Raw genomic sequence first — 15,162 nt, 5'->3', positions numbered from 1 at the left:
TACTTATGTCTATATATATTTACGTTAAGGTCATTGCACCCCCTTTTATAATCTTGCAACCATGTTAATATTTTCAAATACACAAATATATTTTGTAAGCTGAATTGGGGACAATGAGTATTTTATGTGCATATATATGTATTTACCTCGATTTGTATTCGTGCTTTAATAATATACATCAGAACAGTTTGTGGGATATATTTCTTTATGGAGTCGCTTTACTGTACAGAAAATCGTTAAATTTTTTCATTTAAGCTACGATTCCTCCGCCAGCACATTGGTTATCCATGGCATAAACCGGGCAACATTAATGCCCACACTTGGATTACAGTTTCGATAGCCAAAAGAAACAATCGCAAATTGGACGAAGCGTTTCATTCCAGAATAATCAACTAGACCACTTAATGGATTGCCAGATGTGCCTCTGCAAAGAGTCTCACTGCTTGCCGAGAAACAAATGTGGTTCTCGCTCTTAACAGGAATAAGCGGTCCACATGTTTGATTTGCGACATTATTGTTGACAATCATCTCATGCAGCTTAACATTGCTTAAGCCCCAGTTGTTATAACCCCAGCCCGTGTGGAGGAGTGTTTCCCGGGATGTCGCTTCTTTTTCTAATGCTGCATTCACTGGCAAACAGATGGGACTGTTGTGTTCTGATGAAAGAAGTCAATTGATTTCAATTGCATAATTGAATGGATTAGAATAATCATCTTACCTTTGACGTCAACCTTGCTTTTGAGTTTTATCAGAGCGATATCATTGGAAAATGATGTTGGTGTTTCAAAGTTTTCATGAATTATGACGCTCTCGATGCCAAAGCTCTCAATATTTGACAAACATGTTGTCTTCGTTGTGGAATTGTTGCAGTCTACATCCGTTGTTAGGTCTGCAACAATCAATTATAATCTGATTTGATCATACATTGTCCTCATTATCATTGCACATAACATGTATCTATATATGAAATCTTCATATTCCAAATGGCTGATGGCGGTACTTACATCTCAGCGCCTTTAACACAATGCGCAACAGTTGGAACGAATTCTGATTGTGAAAGGTCAATTACAAAGATTAAAACTGTAAGTTGTGATCACGACAGTAACTCACGATCCGTAATAAGGGAGCTTTGTCCTAATCAGTGCCATCCAGGGCCTCGATCCAGTGAAAACTTCCTCTCCTCCTATAATATGGCTTTCCTTAAAGATGCCACAATTATTTTGCTCCAATCGGCGCAACCCATCCGGATTAAGCTCTATTTAACAAGGTTGTGAATGTCATGACACCAATCCGGTTATATATATATATATATAAATATGCATTTACCTGTTGCCGTACAGATTGCAAACAGGCCGAGAAGTAATTGAATCGACTTAATCGATCTCATGTTGAATAAACTCGTAGGAAACGACTGTTGAACATGGGTGGTTTGTGTTCACTTTTATAGCCCCAGGTTGAATAGGTTATTTTAATAAACTGCATGTACAATGTATATATACATCCAATATACATAAATATGATCGACAGCTATTTACTAACTCACGGCTTATATTATATAGGTATGTGTAATTTAAGTAATATGCCTGTAAATGTCTAGAATATACGCACTTATTTCATCTTATATTGTACGCATATTAGAATAACTTACTGAGCTATTGTTTCATGATTTATATTATATTAATGGAGTATTGATAACGTTGATAACCTTGATAGCTAGCCAAATAGCATAATTAGACGCTCAACAACATTTAGCAAATGCATATTAGAAAAACACCAAATTTGCGTAACAATTTTAGCTTATCTGCCAATTTAGAAGTCGACTCACGTCGGGTCGCGCATGCCAAAAATATATACACACGTAAATAAATAAATGTGTACATTTGTAAATGCTCCATGAATGCGAAGCTGACGAAAAGTGGTCATGATTGTTTAGTGTTTAATTTAATATTGAGATCTGCAGAGACACAACAGGCAACAGAGATCAATTCAGAACGCTGGGTATTCTCCACAATTCTCTGTAATCTCGGTCTGTGGGTAAAACACACGAGCACAAAACCCAACACACACAAAGCGAAACACTTAAGTCTCGAATTCGACAGTTAGTTGGATTTCTACGCTTCATAAGTGCACACAATCGACAATTAATCGCAAGTAGACTTTTGATACAATAAACTAAAATTCTCATTTAAATACAATGTCCGATTGTAAGCGCAGTTATCGTTATCGCGCCTTCGATTATTTTGTACGCGCCATTGGCTTCGCCAGTCTGTTCATCGTTATGAGCGCCATCTATAGGCAGGACGATGATCCTGGCTCCAACTATATACATCCCAGACACGGCATGCAGTAAAGCCAATAACCTAACTAGACTTAAGTGATTTCTTTAAGTATTTTCTACCTAATTAACAATACACTTTACGTTAGTAAACTGTTCAATATTTAATAAAAAAAAAAAAGCTAAAGATTTTAATAATGTGAGTATTTTAACGAAAAGTGTGGTTAAGCTAACTGGGAATAGTATAAATAAAATCCGTTGTTTTCCATGGGTTGTTTATATACTTTGATTCATGCATATAATTACAATTATTTGTTTACGAACAATTCGCATTTCCCCAACGAATGGAGATGCGTGGAAGTGCAGTTCTCCTGTTCTGCACCGACATTTTCATTATTGCAATTTGTTTCGGGTGATATGTATCATGTATCCTACTTATATTCTTCTTAATTTAAAGTATAAATACAAAGTAACGGAAGAAAGTGCAGACCCAACTGTCCAAATAAAACTTGTAATATGGATGGTAAACATCCAACTTATAGTCCAATAAGTATAATCAGATTGATTTCTTTGGAAATGTATGTTTTTCTTATGAATTTCTTATTTTTGATTACGATTTTAATATGTGAAAGGGCAGTGGCATTGAGGTGCGAATCTTGATTAAGAAGAAATTGGATTGAGCAAATATTGTTATTTTAAGCATAAGGACTGATAAGCAAATATAAAATATGTATGCACATATATATACATCTATATAAAATAATGCTTTAAATACCCAGTCGACTGAGCTTTCATCTCAGTTTGGCTTCGCACTCTCTTGTGATGAATATAATCAGCGCTTTGAGCATTTCACTTTATGTGGCAACAGCTGGTCGGCTTTCGTTAGCTGATGATGGCGGTAATATATATATTTATAAATCGTACAGTTCGCTCCAGATGCCCTTAAATAATACACATTATATAGGTACTTTTTGTACGAGAGGAGATGGACTGCCTGGAAAATGTATAGATATTGAAGACTGTCAAAAAATAGACGACCTAAACCAACATATTAGAAGGAAACAGGGAACACCTGCTGACCAAGAATACATGAGGAATTCACGTTGCCCCATTTATAAAGAGGTTGGTACATTACTCAGAGATTTGATTTGCTTAACCATAATCACTTAACTCAATAATTTTATTATCCACCAGAATTATGTATGTTGTGAAGAAGAAGAAGTATCCGAGGGAGTTAAAATATTGTTGGAACAGGATTGTGGTTATATAGGTCCCTCTCAAAGGGTACACTTTGGAAATGAGATAAGATTAATGTCAAGACCATGGCTGGCTCTTCTTAAGCTTAAAAGGAAATCCGATGTAGAATATGCATGTGGTGGCACCCTTATAACAAATCGTAAGTAAACAGAGGAATCTGAATTGATATACTGATCTATAATTGATTATAATTATTAGGTTTTGTTTTAACCGCCGCGCATTGTTTTGATGGACAAGAGCTGTAAGTAAGAAGTATAAGTTGTGCGCCCGCCTTTCATATTGTAAGCTTCCAAATCTTTATTATCATAGATTAGAAGTGCGTTTGGGGGAACACAGAATATCCACCGAACAAGACTGTGATGCCACAGGAAACACTCGCATATGTGCACCACCAGTTAGAGATATTTCTTTCGACAAAATTTTTGTGCATGAAAATTTCTCACGAGACCTGCTGAAAATGATATTGCATTAATCAAGTTATCGACAGACGTTGAGAGCAGTTGTAAGTTAAATTGTTAGTATTGTTTACAGTTGCACACTTAATCGGTTATGTCCTTGCCACAGTTAGCATTCGGCCCATCTGTTTGCCAGTAAATTACACACTTCAACAAGAAGCTGAACATAGGAAGATATTCAGGGTAACTGGCTGGGGAGCAACCGATGTACCCATGGAGACGGCAGTCGATAGGCAGAATCGTTCACTCTGCCAAAATGTATACGGACAAAGCATGAAATCGAGTCATATCTGTGCTGGTAGCTTGCAAAGGGATTCATGCTATGGTGGTTCAGGTGGTCCACTATTTTATCCAACTGTATATAATGGAGTGCAACGTATGGTTCAGTTTGGAATAGTCAGCTATGGTTCGACTTCTTGCGGGGATGGAAAACCGGGTGTCTACACAAATGTTGCCAGTTTTATACGCTGGATCGCTGACAAATTAATTGCTAATTAGCGATAAATTTCTGTTGTATTTTCATTTTTAATAAATATGAATGAATTTATCGAGAGCATAAGAGATAACACATATATTTTTTAGTAAATCGAAATGGTTTCCTGTAACTGAGCCAAGCGCTGCGCATTCGTCAACTTCCATGTGACACAGGCTAGAGATGTGATGAGGAAGCCAATGCCTCGAATGAGAATTGCCAGACGTAAGTCTGTGTCTGTGTCAAGAGGAGCAACACTGTGAGGCTGCACTTACCCATTAGCAGTACGGCCTCAGATGTTTCGTCCTGCCAGGATTTGGATACCGCGCACAGCAAGATAAATCCGCTAAGCAGGCAAAAGGAGCCAACGACAACAGCTAATGTTATTAGGATGATGGCCGGATCGGTCTCTCTGAGCGTCTTATTTGGAAAGAGCGTTTGGCAGTCACTGCTGTGGACACTGCGAGGTAAATCGATGCATAAAATAATCAAATCGTTCGAGCCGAATCAGTTACACACCAGGTTTCCGATAGGTTGGCAGAATGGGAACACTTCTGCATTCCATGACGCTGCTCTCTGCACTGCTAGCATGCGAGCAGCATCCGAAAGTAGTCTCCGACTTACTTCGGATAGCTTGCACCACTTTTCGAAATATACATCTGCACTTATGGCAGACAGCTGTAAGTGTGATCACGACAGTAACTCACGATCTGTAATAAGGGTTCCTGAACACATATTTGAAATTTTATCCGGAAGCTTTGTCCTAATCAGTGCCATCCAGGGACTCGATCCAGTGTAAACTTCATCTCCTATAATATGGCTTTCCTTAAAGATGCCACAATTATTTTGCTCCAATCGGCGCAACCCATCCGGATTAAGCTTTATTTAACAAGGGTGTGAATGGCATGACACCAATCCGGCTATATATATATATTGATATATGTATATATATACATCCAATATACATAAATATGATCGACATCTATTTACTAACTTACGGCTTATATTATATAGGTATGTGTAATTTAAGTAATATGTCTCTAAGCGTCTAGAATGTACGCACTTATTTCATCTTATATAGTACGCATATTAGAATAATTTACTGAGCTATTGTTTCATGATTTATATTATATTAATGGAATATTGATAACGTTGATAACCTTGATAGCTAGCCAAATAGCATAATTAGACGCTCAACAACATTTAGCAAATGCATATTAGAAAAACACCAAATTTGCGTAACAATTTTAACTTATCTGCCAATTTAGAAATCGACTCACGTCGGGTCGCGCATGCCAAAAATATATACACACGTAAATAAATAAATGTGTACATTTGTAAATGCTCCATGAATGCGAAGCTGACGAAAAATGGTTATAATTGTTAAGTGTTTAATTTAATATTGAGATCTGCAGAGATCAATTCAGAACGCTGGGTATTCTCCACAATTCTCTGTAATCTCGGTCTGTGGGTAAAACACACGAGCACAAAACCCAACACACACAAAGCGAAACACTTAAGTCTCGAATTCGACAGTTAGTTGGATTTCTACGCTTCATAAGTGCACACAATCGACAATTAATCGCAAGTAGACTTTTGATACAATAAACTAAAATTCTCATTTAAATACAATGTCCGATTGTAAGCGCAGTTATCGTTATCGCGCCTTCGATTATTTTGTACGCGCCATTGGCTTCGCCAGTCTGTTCATCGTTATGAGCGCCATCTACAGGCAGGACTATGATCCCGGCTCCAACTATATACATCCCAAACACGGCATGCAGTAAAGCCAATAATCTAACTAGACTTAAGTGATTTCTTTAAGTATTATCTACCTAATTAACAATGCACTTTACTTTAGTAAACTGTTCAATATTTAATTAAAAGAAAAAACAAAGCTAAAGATGTTAATAATGTAAGTATTTTAACGAAAACTGTGGTTAAGCTAAGCGTCGCATTGAATTGGAGACGCGAGATTTCCACTGACTTGGTTATTCAGTCCAAGGAGCGCAGCAACGTTTGTGCTGCCTTGCGCAAAATTCGATTGCTCATCGAATCGCTGCGCAAACGAATGCGGCCAACACATTTCCTGGCCGTTGCGCTAAACTCGGGCGGTGTGCAACAGCGATTCCTAAAGCTAAAGGTAAGTGCCCATCCAGTTTGTTGAGGAGACTTTAGCCCAGCATATATTTTCCCACAGCAAAACAATTTGCATGCACAACTGCCGGGCATCGACCAGGAGCTTTTTATTTCAGAGAACTGCATTCATATTACACTGGGCGTGTATGTGCTCTTGGATGACGCTGAACGCAAACAGGCCATTAGCGAGCTGGAACTCTGTCGCCAATGGCTGGTCGACTTGCACACACCATTCGAGCTAAACATTCAAGGCCTGGAAATCTTCAACGATGATCCCAGCTCGACCAGAGTGCTTTACGCCCGTATCGAGTCGCCGGAGCTTCAGCAGTTCGCGAACAAATGCAAGAAGCATTTCCAAACCACCGGCCTGTATGCAGCGGACAATAACGATCCCGATAGCATCAAACTTCACATGACGCTGCTAAACAGTCGATATACCAATAAGAAACCCAATAAGAATGAAAGCAACAGCTTCGATGCACGTGAGATTCTTAAACGCTTTGGCGACTATGACTTTGGCAAGGCTCAGTGCAACGAGGTGCACATGTGTGTGTGCAAATCGTACTGTGAAGGTGATGACTTCTATAAGACAACGGGTAGTCTGAAATTTTAATCAACTGTCCAACTAAAACTTGTAATATGGATGGTAAACATCCAGCTTATAGTCCAATAAGTATAAATGTCACATTGATTTCATTAGAAATTTATGTTTTTCTTATGAATTATGGATTGAGCAAATATTGTTATTTTAAGCATAAGGACTGATAAGCAAATATAAAATATGTATGCACATAAGCAAATACATCTATATAAAATAATGCTATAAATACCCAGTCGACTGAGCTTTCATCTCAGTTTGGCTTCGCACTCTCTTGTGATGAATATAATCAGCGCTTTGAGCATTTCACTTTATGTGGCAACAGCTGGTCGGCTTTCGTTAGCTGATGATGGCGGTAATATATATTTAAAAATCGTACAGTTCGCTCCAGATGCCCTTAAATAATACACATTATATAGGTAATTTTTGTATGAGAGGAGATGGACAGCCTGGAAAATGTATACATATTAGAGAGTGTCAAAAAATAGACGACTTATACCATCTGATTAGAAGGAAACTGGGAACACTTGCTGACCGACAATACATGAAGAATTCACGTTGCCCCGTTTATAAAACGGTTGGTACATTAATCAGAGATTTGATTTGCTTAACCTAAATCACTTAACTCAATCATTTTATTATCCACCAGAATCATGTATGTTGTGAAGAAGAAGTATCCGAGGGAGTTAAAATATTGTTGGAACAGGATTGTGGTTATATGGGTCCCATTCAAAAGACAAGATTAATGTCAAGACCATGGATGGCTCTTCTTAAGCTCAAACAGAACTCCAATGTAGAATATGCATGTGGTGGCACCCTTATAACAAATCGTAAGTAAACACAGGAATCTGAATTGATATACTGATCTATAATTGATTATAATTATTAGGTTTTGTTTTAACCGCCGCGCATTGTTTTGATGGACAAGAGCTGTAAGTAAGAAGTATAAGTTGTGCGCCCGCCTTTCATATTGTAAGCTTCCAAATCTTTATTATCATAGATTAGAAGTACGTTTGGGGGAACACAGAATATCCACCGAACAAGACTGTGATGACATAGGAAACACTCGCATATGTGCACCACCAGTTAGAGATATTTCTTTCGACAAAATTTTTGTGCATGAAAATTACTCACGAGACTCTGCTGAAAATGATATTGCATTAATCAAGTTATCGACAGACGTTGAGAGCAGTTGTAAGTTAAATTGTTAGTATTATTTACAGTTGCACACTTAATCGGTTATGTCCTTGCCACAGTTAGCATTCGGCCCATCTGTTTGCCAGTAAATTACACACTTCAACAAGAAGCTGAACATAAGGAGATATTCAGGGTAACTAGCTGGGGAGCAACCGAAAGGTCAATCCACTCCGATGTACCCATGGAGACGGCAGTCGTTTGGCAGAATCGTTCACTCTGCCAAAATGTATACGGACAAAGCATGAAATCGAGTCATATCTGCGCTGGTAGCTTCCAAAAGGATTCATGCGAAGGTGATTCTGGTGGTCCACTATTTTATCCAACTGTATATAATGGAGTGCAACGTATGGTTCAGTTTGGAATAGTCAGCTATGGTTCGACTTCTTGCGTGGATGGAAACCCGGGTGTCTACACAAATGTTGCCAGTTTTATACGCTGGATCGCTGACAAATTAATTGCTAATTAGCGATAAATTTCTGTTGTATTTGTCATTTTTAATAAATATTAATGAATATATCGAGAGCATAAGAGATAACACATATATTTTTTAGTAAATCGAAATGGTTTCCTGTAACTGAGCCAAGCGCTGCGCATTCGTCAACTTCCATGTGACACAGGCTAGAGATGTGATGAAGAAGCCAATGCCTCGAATGAGAATTGCCAGACGTAAGTCTGTGTCTGTGTCAAGAGGAGCAACGCTGTGAGGCTGCACTTACCCATTAGCAGTACGGCCTCAGATGTTTCGTCCTGCCAGGATTTGGATACCGCGCACAGCAAGATAAATCCGCTGAGCAGGCAAAAGGAGCCAACGACAACAGCTAATGTTATTAGGATGATGGCCGGATCGGTCTCTCTGAGCGTCTTATTTGGAAAGAGCGTTTGGCAGAGCGATGCCTTCTTCGAGTCACTGCTGTGGACACTGCGAGGTAAATCGATGCATAAAATAATCGAATCGTTCGAGCCGAATCAGTTACACACCAGGACTCTGCATAGGTTGGCAGAATGGGAACACTTCTGCATTCCATGACGCTGCTCTCTGCACTGCTAGCATGCGAGCAGCATCCGAAAGTAGTCTCCGGCTTACTTCGGATAGCTCGCACCACTTTTCTAAATATACATCTGCACTTATGGCAGACAGCTGATGCCTCGCGTGTCTGGTCGTCCGGGATGGGGCGCATCTGTCGGTATTTATAGCTAGATAGGAAGTGGCGGATTCGAAGTCGCAGCGGAACTAAATTCCCATTTCATCCAATTTCAGCATTGAACAATGATGATATTTTTGGCTCAATAGGCAGGCCCGTCTTACTTATGTCTATATATATTTACGTTAAGGTCATTGCACCCCCTTTTATAATCTTGCAACCATGTTAGTATTTTCAAATACACAAATATATTTCGCAATCTGAATTGGGGACAATGGGTATTTGATGTGCATATATATGTATTTACCTCGATTTGTATTCGTGCTTTAATAATATACATCAGAACAGTTTGTGGGATATATTTCTTTATGGAATCGCTTTACTGTACAGAAAATCGTTAAAATTTTTCATTTAAGCTACGATTCCTCAGCCAGCACATTGGTTATCCATGGCATAAACCGGGCAACATTAATGCCCACACTTGGATTACAGTTTCGATAGCCAAAAGAAACAATCGCAAATTGGACGAAGCGTTTCATTCCAGAATAATCAACTAGACCACTTAATGGATTGCCAGATGTGCCTCTGCAAAGAGTCTCACTGCTTGCCGAGAAACAAATGTGGTTCTCGCTCTTAACAGGAATAAGCGGTCCACATGTTTGATTTGCGACATTATTGTTGACAATCACCTCATGCAGCTTAACATTGCTTAAGCCCCAGTTGTTATAACCCCAGCCAGTGTGGAGCAGTGTTTCCCGGGATGTCGCTTCTTTTTCTAATGCTGCATTCACTGGCAAACAGATGGGACTGTTGTGTTCTGATGAAAGAAGTCAATTGATTTCAATTGCATAATTGAATGGATTAGAATAATCATCTTACCTTTGACGTCAACCTTGCTTTTGAGTTTTATCAGAGCGATATCATTGGAAAATGATGTTGGTGTTTCAAAGTTTTCATGAATTATGACGCTCTCGATGCCAAAGCTCTCAATATTTGACAAACATGTTGTCTTCGTTGTGGAATTGTTGCAGTCTACATCCGTTGTTAGGTCTGCAACAATCAATTATAATCTGATTTGATCATACATTGTCCTCATTATCATATCACATAACATGTATCTATATATGAAATCTCCATATTCCAAATGGCTGATGGCGGTACTTACATCTCAGCGCCTTTAACACAATGCGCAACAGTTGGAACGAATTCTGATTGTGAAAGGTCAATTATAAAGATTAAAACTATACGTTGTGATCACGACAGTAACTCACGATCCGTAATAAGGGAGCTTTGTCCTAATCAGTGCCATCCAGGGCCTCGATCCAGTGAAAACTTCCTCTCCTCCTATAATATGGCTTTCCTTAAAGATGCCACAATTATTTTGCTCCAATCGGCGCAACCCATCCGGATTAAGCTCTATTTAACAAGGGTGTAAGTGTCATGACACCAATCCGGTTAAATATATATATATATATGTGCATTTACCTGTTGCCGTACAGATTGCAAACAGGCCGAGAAGTAATTGAATCGACTTAATCGATCTCATGTTGAATAAACTCGTAGGAAACGACTGTTGAACATGGGTGGTTTGTGTTCACTTTTATAGCCCCAGGTTGAATAGGTTATTTTAATAAACTGCATGTACAATGTATATATACATCCAATATACATAAATATGATCGACAGCTATTTACTAACTCACGGCTTATATTATATAGGTATGTGTAATTTAAGTAATATGCCTGTAAATGTCTAGAATATACGCACTTATTTCATCTTATATTGTACGCATATTAGAATAACTTACTGAGCTATTGTTTCATGATTTATATTATATTAATGGAGTATTGATAACGTTGATAACCTTGGTAGCACGAGCAATTTGATAAGCTTGCTAAATTTGGTTATGCCCCGTTGAAGGGACCAAGCCAAATAGCATAATTAGACGCTCGACAACATTTAGCAAATGCATATTAGAAAAACACCAAATTTGCGTAACAATTTTAACTTATCTGCCAATTTAGAAATCGACTCACGTCGGGTCGCGCATGCCAAAAATATATACACACGTAAATAAATAAATGTGTACATTTGTAAATGCTCCATGAATGCGAAGCTGACGAAAAGTGGTCATGATTGTTTAGTGTTTAATTTAATATTGAGATCTGCAGAGAGACAACAGGCAAAAGAGATCAATTCAGAACGCTGGGTATTCTCCACAATTCTCTGGAATCTCGCTCTGTGGGTAAAACACACGAGCACAAAACCCAACACACACAAAGCGAAACACTTAAGTCTCGAATTCGACAGTTAGTTGGATTTCTACGCTTCATAAGTGCACACAATCGACAATTGATCGCAAGTAGACTTTTGATACAATAAACTAAAATTCTCATTTAAATACAATGTCCGATTGTCGGCTGATATCGTTATCGCGCCTTCGATTATTTTGTACGCGCCATTGCCTTCGCCAGTCTGTTCATCGTTATGAGCGCCATCTACAGGCAGGACGATGATCCTGGCTCCAACTATATACATCCCAGACACGGCATGCAGTAAAGCCAATAACCTAACTAGACTTAAGTGATTTCTTTAAGTATTTTCTACCTAATTAACAATACACTTTACTTTAGTAAACTGTTCAATATTTAATAAAAAAAAAAAAGCTAAATATGTTAATAATGTGAGTTTTTTTTAACGAAAACTGTGGTTAAGCTAACTGGAAATAGTATAAATAAAATCTGTTGTTTTCCATGGGTTGTTTATATACTTTGATTCATGCATATAATTACAATTATTTGTTTACGAACAATTCGCATTTCCCCAACGAATGGAGATGCGTGGAAGTGCAGTTCTCCTGTTCTGCACCGACATTTTCATTATTGCAATTTGTTTCGGGTGATATGTATCATGTATCCTACTTATATTCTTCTTAATTTAAAGTATAAATACAAAGTAACGGAAGAAAGTGCAGACCCAACTGTCCAAATAAAACTTGTAATATGGATGGTAAACATCCAACTTATAGTCCAATAAGTATAATCAGATTGATTTCTTTGGAAATGTATGTTTTTCTTATGAATTTCTTATTTTTGATTACGATTTTAATATGTGAAAGGGCAGTGGCATTGAGGTGCGAATCTTGATTAAGAAGAAATTGGATTGAGCAAATATTCCTTGAATTGTTTTATTATTATTTAAGGCATAAGTACTGATAAGCAAATATATAATATGTATGCACATAAGCAAATACATCTATATAAAATAATGCTATAAATACCCAGTCGACTGAGCTTTCATCTCAGTTTGGCTTCGCACTCTCTTGTGATGAATATAATCAGCGCGTTGAGCATTGCACTTTATGTGGCAACAGCTGGTCGGCTTTCGTTAGCTGATGATGGCGGTAATATATATATTTATAAATCGTACAGTTCGCTCCAGATGCCCTTAAATAATACACATTATATAGGTACTTTTTGTACGAGAGGAGATGGACTGCCTGGAAAATGTATAGATATTGAAGACTGTCAAAAAATAGACGACCTAAACCAACATATTAGAAGGAAACAGGGAACACCTGCTGACCAAGAATACATGAGGAATTCACGTTGCCCCATTTATAAAGAGGTTGGTACATTACTCAGAGATTTGATTTGCTTAACCATAATCACTTAACTCAATAATTTTATTATCCACCAGAATTATGTATGTTGTGAAGAAGAAGAAGTATCCGAGGGAGTTAAAATATTGTTGGAACAGGATTGTGGTTATATAGACTTTCACTCTCACTCTCAAAGGGTTCACTTTGGAAATGAGATAAGATTAATGTCAAGACCATGGCTGGCTCTTCTTAAGCTCAAAAGGAACTCCGATGTAGAATATGCATGCGGTGGCACCCTTATAACAAATCGTAAGTAAACACAGGAATCTGAATTGATATACTGATCTATAATTGATTATAATTATTAGGTTTTGTTTTAACCGCCGCGCATTGTTTTGATGGACAAGAGCTGTAAGTAAGAAGTATAAGTTGTGCGCCCGCCTTTCATATTGTAAGCTTCCAAATCTTTATTATCATAGATTAGAAGTGCGTTTGGGGGAATACAGAATATCCACCGAACAAGACTGTGATGTCACAGGAAACACTCGCATATGTGCACCACCAGTTAGAGATATTTCTTTCGACAAAATTTTTGTGCATGAAAATTACTCACGAGACTCTGCTGAAAATGATATTGCATTAATCAAGTTATCGACAGACGTTGAGAGCAGTTGTAAGTTAAATTGTTAGTATTATTTACAGTTGCACTCTTAATCGGTTAGTCCTTTCCATAGTTAGCATTCGGCCCATCTGTTTGCCAGTAAATTACACACTTCAACAAGAAGCTGAACATAAGGAGAGATTCAGGGTAACTGGCTGGGGAGCAACCGAAAGGTCAATCCACTCCGATGTACCCATGGAGACGGCAGTCGATAGGCAGAATCGTTCACTCTGCCAAAATGTATACGGACAAAGCATGAAATCGAGTCATATCTGTGCTGGTAGCTTGCAAAGGGATTCATGCTATGGTGGTTCAGGTGGTCCACTATTTTATCCAACTGTATATAATGGAGTGCAACGTATGGTTCAGTTTGGAATAGTCAGCTATGGTTCGACTTCTTGCGGGGATGGAAAACCGGGTGTCTACACAAATGTTGCCAGTTTTATACGCTGGATCGCTGACAAATTAATTGCTAATTAGCGATAAATTTCTGTTGTATTTGTCATTTTTAATAAATATTAATGAATATATCGAGAGCATAAGAGATAACACATATATTTTTTAGTAAATCGAAATGGTTTCCTGTAACTGAGCCAAGCGCTGCGCATTCGTCAACTTCCATGTGACACAGGCTAGAGATGTGATGAAGAAGCCAATGCCTCGAATGAGAATTGCCAGACGTAAGTCTGTGTCTGTGTCAAGAGGAGCAACGCTGTGAGGCTGCACTTACCCATTAGCAGTACGGCCTCAGATGTTTCGTCCTGCCAGGATTTGGATACCGCGCACAGCAAGATAAATCCGCTGAGCAGGCAAAAGGAGCCAACGACAACAGCTAATGTTATTAGGATGATGGCCGGATCGGTCTCTCTGAGCGTCTTATTTGGAAAGAGCGTTTGGCAGAGCGATGCCTTCTTCGAGTCACTGCTGTGGACACTGCTAGGTAAATCGATGCATAAAATAATCGAATCGTTCGAGCCGAATCAGTTACACACCAGGACTCTGCATAGGTTGGCAGAATGGGAACACTTCTGCATTCCATGACGCTGCTCTCTGCACTGCTAGCATGCGAGCAGCATCCGAAAGTAGTCTCCGGCTTACTTCGGATAGCTCGCACCACTTTTCTAAATATATATCTGCACTTATGGCAGACAGCTGATGCCTCGCGTGTCTGGTCGTCCCGGATGGGGCGCATCTGTCGGTATTTATAGCTAGATAGGAAGTGGCGGATTCGGAGTCGCAGCGGAACTAAACTCCCATTTCATCCAATTTCAGCATTCAACAATGATGATATTTTTGGCTCAATGGGCAGGCCCGTCTTACTTATGTCTATATATATTTACGTTAAGGTCATTGCACCCCCTTTTA

At 38.6% G+C, this 15,162-nt stretch overlaps 8 protein-coding genes across 8 annotated transcripts; 4 read left to right on the top strand and 4 right to left on the bottom strand.

The window, feature by feature from the left end:
* Nucleotides 1-64: 64 nt before the first annotated feature.
* On the bottom strand, nt 65-1,243 carry LOC122322368 (serine protease grass-like). Its single transcript, XM_043214262.1, has 5 exons — nt 1,214-1,243; nt 1,111-1,134; nt 1,005-1,047; nt 719-889; nt 65-656 (listed from the first exon to the last, which is right to left on the bottom strand). Exons 1-5 carry the CDS (start codon nt 1,241-1,243, stop codon nt 256-258), a joined length of 669 nt encoding a protein of 222 aa, XP_043070197.1. The 3' UTR covers nt 65-255.
* A 1,851-nt stretch (nt 1,244-3,094) lies between these two features.
* Nucleotides 3,095-4,197, top strand: LOC122322385 (serine protease grass-like). The gene is made up of 6 exons (XM_043214334.1): nt 3,095-3,173; nt 3,240-3,397; nt 3,470-3,671; nt 3,731-3,773; nt 3,842-4,034; nt 4,097-4,197. The coding sequence occupies exons 1-5, from the start codon at nt 3,098-3,100 to the stop codon at nt 4,002-4,004; spliced, it is 642 nt and encodes a 213-aa protein (XP_043070269.1). The 5' UTR covers nt 3,095-3,097; the 3' UTR covers nt 4,005-4,034; nt 4,097-4,197.
* A 308-nt stretch (nt 4,198-4,505) lies between these two features.
* On the bottom strand, nt 4,506-15,100 carry LOC116806355. Its single transcript, XM_043214336.1, has 4 exons — nt 14,790-15,100; nt 14,678-14,730; nt 4,735-4,884; nt 4,506-4,663 (listed from the first exon to the last, which is right to left on the bottom strand). The coding sequence occupies exons 1-4, from the start codon at nt 14,987-14,989 to the stop codon at nt 4,566-4,568; spliced, it is 501 nt and encodes a 166-aa protein (XP_043070271.1). The 5' UTR covers nt 14,990-15,100; the 3' UTR covers nt 4,506-4,565.
* On the top strand, nt 6,091-7,226 carry LOC122322367 (activating signal cointegrator 1 complex subunit 1-like). Its single transcript, XM_043214256.1, has 3 exons — nt 6,091-6,242; nt 6,347-6,602; nt 6,660-7,226. The coding sequence occupies exons 1-3, from the start codon at nt 6,091-6,093 to the stop codon at nt 7,209-7,211; spliced, it is 960 nt and encodes a 319-aa protein (XP_043070191.1). The 3' UTR covers nt 7,212-7,226.
* On the top strand, nt 7,472-8,923 carry LOC116806255 (serine protease grass-like). The gene is made up of 6 exons (XM_043214331.1): nt 7,472-7,551; nt 7,616-7,773; nt 7,846-8,026; nt 8,086-8,128; nt 8,197-8,390; nt 8,453-8,923. Exons 1-6 carry the CDS (start codon nt 7,476-7,478, stop codon nt 8,857-8,859), a joined length of 1,059 nt encoding a protein of 352 aa, XP_043070266.1. The 5' UTR covers nt 7,472-7,475; the 3' UTR covers nt 8,860-8,923.
* Nucleotides 8,878-9,571, bottom strand: LOC6571420. Its single transcript, XM_043214255.1, has 3 exons — nt 9,372-9,571; nt 9,110-9,312; nt 8,878-9,038 (listed from the first exon to the last, which is right to left on the bottom strand). The coding sequence occupies exons 1-3, from the start codon at nt 9,569-9,571 to the stop codon at nt 8,941-8,943; spliced, it is 501 nt and encodes a 166-aa protein (XP_043070190.1). The 3' UTR covers nt 8,878-8,940.
* LOC116805129 (serine protease grass-like) lies at nt 9,871-12,073 on the bottom strand. Its single transcript, XM_043214384.1, has 5 exons — nt 12,038-12,073; nt 10,807-10,830; nt 10,701-10,743; nt 10,415-10,585; nt 9,871-10,352 (listed from the first exon to the last, which is right to left on the bottom strand). The coding sequence occupies exons 1-5, from the start codon at nt 12,071-12,073 to the stop codon at nt 9,952-9,954; spliced, it is 675 nt and encodes a 224-aa protein (XP_043070319.1). The 3' UTR covers nt 9,871-9,951.
* On the top strand, nt 12,842-14,341 carry LOC6571542 (serine protease grass). The gene is made up of 6 exons (XM_032742530.2): nt 12,842-12,938; nt 13,005-13,162; nt 13,235-13,445; nt 13,505-13,547; nt 13,616-13,809; nt 13,871-14,341. Exons 1-6 carry the CDS (start codon nt 12,863-12,865, stop codon nt 14,275-14,277), a joined length of 1,089 nt encoding a protein of 362 aa, XP_032598421.2. The 5' UTR covers nt 12,842-12,862; the 3' UTR covers nt 14,278-14,341.
* Nucleotides 15,101-15,162: the final 62 nt, after the last annotated feature.

This window comes from Drosophila grimshawi, unplaced genomic scaffold, assembly GCF_018153295.1.
Source record: "Drosophila grimshawi isolate 15287-2541.00 unplaced genomic scaffold, ASM1815329v1 contig_1369, whole genome shotgun sequence".
In the NCBI taxonomy this organism is placed as follows: Eukaryota; Metazoa; Arthropoda; class Insecta; order Diptera; family Drosophilidae; genus Drosophila; species Drosophila grimshawi.
This window is presented reverse-complemented; position numbering and strand designations above follow the sequence as displayed.

Coding starts and splice junctions, on each gene's coding strand:
- LOC122322368 (XM_043214262.1), bottom strand. CDS start 1,243: ATGGGTTGCGCCGATTGGAGCAAAATAATT. Junction 1,135..1,213: donor CCGATTGGAGCAAAATAATT/GTGGCATCTTTA, acceptor GGCACTGATTAG/GACAAAGCTCCCTTATTACG. Junction 657..718: donor AAGCAAGGTTGACGTCAAAG/GTAAGATGATTA, acceptor TTCTTTCATCAG/AACACAACAGTCCCATCTGT.
- LOC122322385 (XM_043214334.1), top strand. CDS start 3,098: ATGAATATAATCAGCGCTTTGAGCATTTCACTTTATGTGGCAACAGCT. Junction 3,174..3,239: donor TTCGTTAGCTGATGATGGCG/GTAATATATATA, acceptor CACATTATATAG/GTACTTTTTGTACGAGAGGA. Junction 3,774..3,841: donor TGTTTTGATGGACAAGAGCT/GTAAGTAAGAAG, acceptor TTATTATCATAG/ATTAGAAGTGCGTTTGGGGG.
- LOC122322367 (XM_043214256.1), top strand. CDS start 6,091: ATGTCCGATTGTAAGCGCAGTTATCGTTATCGCGCCTTCGATTATTTT. Junction 6,243..6,346: donor CATCCCAAACACGGCATGCA/GTAAAGCCAATA, acceptor TTTAATTAAAAG/AAAAAACAAAGCTAAAGATG. Junction 6,603..6,659: donor AGCGATTCCTAAAGCTAAAG/GTAAGTGCCCAT, acceptor ATTTTCCCACAG/CAAAACAATTTGCATGCACA.
- LOC116806255 (XM_043214331.1), top strand. CDS start 7,476: ATGAATATAATCAGCGCTTTGAGCATTTCACTTTATGTGGCAACAGCT. Junction 7,552..7,615: donor TTCGTTAGCTGATGATGGCG/GTAATATATATT, acceptor CACATTATATAG/GTAATTTTTGTATGAGAGGA. Junction 8,129..8,196: donor TGTTTTGATGGACAAGAGCT/GTAAGTAAGAAG, acceptor TTATTATCATAG/ATTAGAAGTACGTTTGGGGG.
- LOC6571420 (XM_043214255.1), bottom strand. CDS start 9,571: ATGCGCCCCATCCCGGACGACCAGACACGCGAGGCATCAGCTGTCTGC. Junction 9,313..9,371: donor CCAACCTATGCAGAGTCCTG/GTGTGTAACTGA, acceptor TTTACCTCGCAG/TGTCCACAGCAGTGACTCGA. Junction 9,039..9,109: donor TGAGGCCGTACTGCTAATGG/GTAAGTGCAGCC, acceptor TTCTCATTCGAG/GCATTGGCTTCTTCATCACA.
- LOC116805129 (XM_043214384.1), bottom strand. CDS start 12,073: ATGTATATAGTTGGAGCCAGGATCATCGTCCTGCCT. Junction 10,831..12,037: donor CCAGGATCATCGTCCTGCCT/GTAGATGGCGCT, acceptor GGCACTGATTAG/GACAAAGCTCCCTTATTACG. Junction 10,353..10,414: donor AAGCAAGGTTGACGTCAAAG/GTAAGATGATTA, acceptor TTCTTTCATCAG/AACACAACAGTCCCATCTGT.
- LOC6571542 (XM_032742530.2), top strand. CDS start 12,863: ATGAATATAATCAGCGCGTTGAGCATTGCACTTTATGTGGCAACAGCT. Junction 13,446..13,504: donor TGGCACCCTTATAACAAATC/GTAAGTAAACAC, acceptor TATAATTATTAG/GTTTTGTTTTAACCGCCGCG. Junction 13,810..13,870: donor GACAGACGTTGAGAGCAGTT/GTAAGTTAAATT, acceptor TCCTTTCCATAG/TTAGCATTCGGCCCATCTGT.
- LOC116806355 (XM_043214336.1), bottom strand. CDS start 14,989: ATGCGCCCCATCCGGGACGACCAGACACGCGAGGCATCAGCTGTCTGC. Junction 4,885..14,677: donor CTGCCAAACGCTCTTTCCAA/ATAAGACGCTCA, acceptor CGCTCTTTCCAA/ATAAGACGCTCAGAGAGACC. Junction 4,664..4,734: donor TGAGGCCGTACTGCTAATGG/GTAAGTGCAGCC, acceptor TTCTCATTCGAG/GCATTGGCTTCCTCATCACA.